Source organism: Mus caroli, chromosome 2, assembly GCF_900094665.2.
Source record: "Mus caroli chromosome 2, CAROLI_EIJ_v1.1, whole genome shotgun sequence".
Classification (NCBI taxonomy): domain Eukaryota; kingdom Metazoa; phylum Chordata; class Mammalia; order Rodentia; family Muridae; genus Mus; species Mus caroli.
Genome location: NC_034571.1, coordinates 64,413,831 through 64,416,692, shown reverse-complemented (window position 1 = coordinate 64,416,692; position 2,862 = coordinate 64,413,831). Strand labels below are relative to the sequence as shown.

The 2,862-nt window shown below is 45.2% G+C and overlaps 1 protein-coding gene across 1 annotated transcript in view; it reads left to right on the top strand.

Moving 5' to 3' along the window:
* The first annotated feature begins 988 nt into the window (after positions 1–988).
* Positions 989–2,862, top strand: part of Mettl5 (methyltransferase like 5) — a 15,438-nt gene continuing 13,564 nt past the window's right edge. The window contains exons 1-2 of the mRNA XM_021152404.2: positions 989–1,059; positions 1,148–1,703. Coding sequence (XP_021008063.1) covers positions 1,595–1,703 — 109 coding nt within the window. The 5' untranslated portion in view covers positions 989–1,059; positions 1,148–1,594. The remainder of the gene's footprint in view (positions 1,060–1,147; positions 1,704–2,862) is intronic.

Genomic DNA, 2,862 nt, shown 5'->3' with positions numbered 1-2,862 from the left:
ATCACATGCATGCAGTGCCTTCAGAGGCCAGAGGAGGACATCAGATCCCCTGCAACTGCAGTTAGAGATGGTTGTTAGCCATCCTTATGGATTGAAGACAGGTCCTCTGGAAGAACAGTGTGCTCTTAATGGTCGAGCCCTTTTCTTTGTTTTAAAAGAACATACTTTTTTCTTATTTTAAATTTTTATTTGATTTATTATTTTCTGTGTGGGGAAGGTTGGAAGATAAACTTCAGGAATCAGTTCTCTCCTTTGACTGTGGGTTTCAGGGCATCTTGTATCTTGCCTGCTTTTTTGTTTTTGTTTTTTTTTAAGGCAGGCTCTATGTAGTCTTGACTGGTCTAGAACTCTCTACATGAACTAGACTGGCTTTGGAACTCACAGAGATTCACCTGTCATTGTCTCTTCAGGATATCTTATAAGTGTTAAGTCACCATCACCTCCACTCCTGTATTTTAAACACTTTCTATTCTCTACATTTTATTATTAGACATGCTCTTGTCTCCTTATATCTTGATGATGGTGATGGTGATGGTGGTAGTGGTATTAGAATGCAGTTCAGTAGTAGCTTGCCAGGCATGCACAAAGCCCTGGGCTCAAATAAAATACGACTATTAATGGCAATGATAAAGCCATTCAAGCTTACTAGGCATTGATCACCTTAAGTCTTCTTTTCATAATTATAATTATTTTTAAAATTTGCTGCTACGTGCCTACTTCCATTTTTTTTTCCCACAACCCACAACTTCTGTTTTCAGAATAACAAGTTTCATAGTGTTTCCTACGTTTGACACCACAATCATATTCTCTGTTCATTGTGTAACCCTGGCGGTTCTGGAACTCACTTTGTAAACCAGGCCACCCTCAAACTCACAGAGATCCTCCTGAATGAGGAACTAAAATGTACACTACCCATGCCGACAGTATTCTTTCTTTTCAGTACTCTTTTGACGTTTCTTCTTGCTTCACTGACATCCGTAAGTGCTAAGAAACTCGAAGCCTCAGAAAACGAGGACAGGAAGTTTAAAGCCGAGCATTCGACAGGAGAAGGACGCAGAGGTGGGTGTAGACCGCTACTTTCTGAGGCGTGGGTGGACACAGGCCTGGTGTCCTATATCGCCTTCAACTCTCTCCCCATCCCTTGCAGGTCTATAGATACTCAAGACAAAGCTGGCGTTCCCGGGCTCGGTGGAGGCTGGTTTGTGATCGCCGACGAAGACCGCTTCTTCCGATGGCGCCCACGCGGACCAAAAAAACCACTCCGGTCCTCGTCGGAACCCTGGAGCGCGGTAGAGGTTGTAGCTCGGCGCCCGGCAGAGGGCGTGCATGCGTGTCGGTACTTCCGGCGCTGCGGGGCGGGACCGCGAGGACCAGCTAGCGGCTTCCGAGTGCTTTCCTGGAGCGTCTGGGTTCCACGGGCGGCGATCCCCGCGAGGCTCGTGGGATCCCCTCGCCGAGTCCTAAATAGTCTATCCCCGACCCTCCACCCCACCTCAGCCTGCACCGCTGGGGAGTTTCGGGTTAGGTAGACTTCCCTGCAGCTCCTGTGCTGTGAAGCCCCAGGAGCCCAAACTTTAAAATACAGAGAAAAACGATGAAGAAGTTAAAGCTTAAGGAACTAGAGAGTCGCCTGCAAGAAGTGGATGGATTCGAAAAGCCCAAGTTACTTCTAGAACAGTATCCCACCAGGCCGCACATTGCAGGTAGGGCGGCTGGTTCATCGTGCCCTCTTTGGACTTGATCCTGTCCAGTTCATGATGAAAATAAGTAGCGATTTGGATATAAGGAAGTTCTGGAGACATACCACACCTTTAGACAAAGTAGTTTTCTGACATTGCAGCGTAGACACTCCGAACCCAACCACTCATCTTACTGTTTTTCTGAGTGTCCATTAGCATTGTCAGACAGCTTTTTAATTTTTGTTTCTCTAAACACACTGTAAATTCTCAGGAGCAAGGAATTTGTTAGTCTTTTCGGTGTCTAGAGAGTCATGTACTAGTTAGGAGCTCACAAAACATTTGCTTAATACAGATAACTTCGTACTGAAGTCAAGGACATGTATTTCCCGTGTTATGTATTTCTGCCCTAGAGACAAATACTAGAAAGCGAGTTTCAGGATGTGGAACAGTTGAGGAAGCGTTTCTTCACATATGGCCTCTTGCTTGATGCCAGAGGTTGATACTGAGAATGTAGGAGAGAATACAGCAGAAGCCATTCATATGTAACACCCTTACCGGAGTAGTAGGGAAGACTTAGTCAAGTTCTTTTGGTTGGGAGTACCTGCAAGGGGGAATCTCTTTCAGTCCCAAAATGACTGTGCCTAAGCTGCCAATGTAATCTCCATGGGTTTTCATTCTAAAATAGTGTCACATCACCAATCAGATTTGCAATAAACTGTGTTCAGATTAAGACTAGTCTGCTATGTATTTAGCCTGTGTATGTTCGTGTGTCTGTGTATGGAGGGTAGAGGTCAACATAGGGTGTTTTTCTCAGGTGCTCTCCATACTTTTTTTTTTTTTGAGCCAGGGTCTTACTGTATTTAGAGCTTACCCATTCACCTAAACTGGCTGACTAGCAAGCCTCAGAGATCCTTCTGTCCTGTGTTCCTAGCACTGGGTTTATAATCATGAACACCTGACCTTTTACATGGCTGCTGGGTATCTGAGCTCAGGTTCTAATGCTTTCTGGGTAAGTACAGTACACACTGAGCCAGCTACCTACCAAACAAGTCCCTGGTTTTCTCAATGTGCCTTTTTACAACCTCTGGTTGTAGGGTTTGTAACAAAACCTAATTTTTAAAAGATTAAAAGTAGTCGGGCGTGGTGGCGCACGCCTTTAATCCCAGCACTCGGGAGGCAGAGG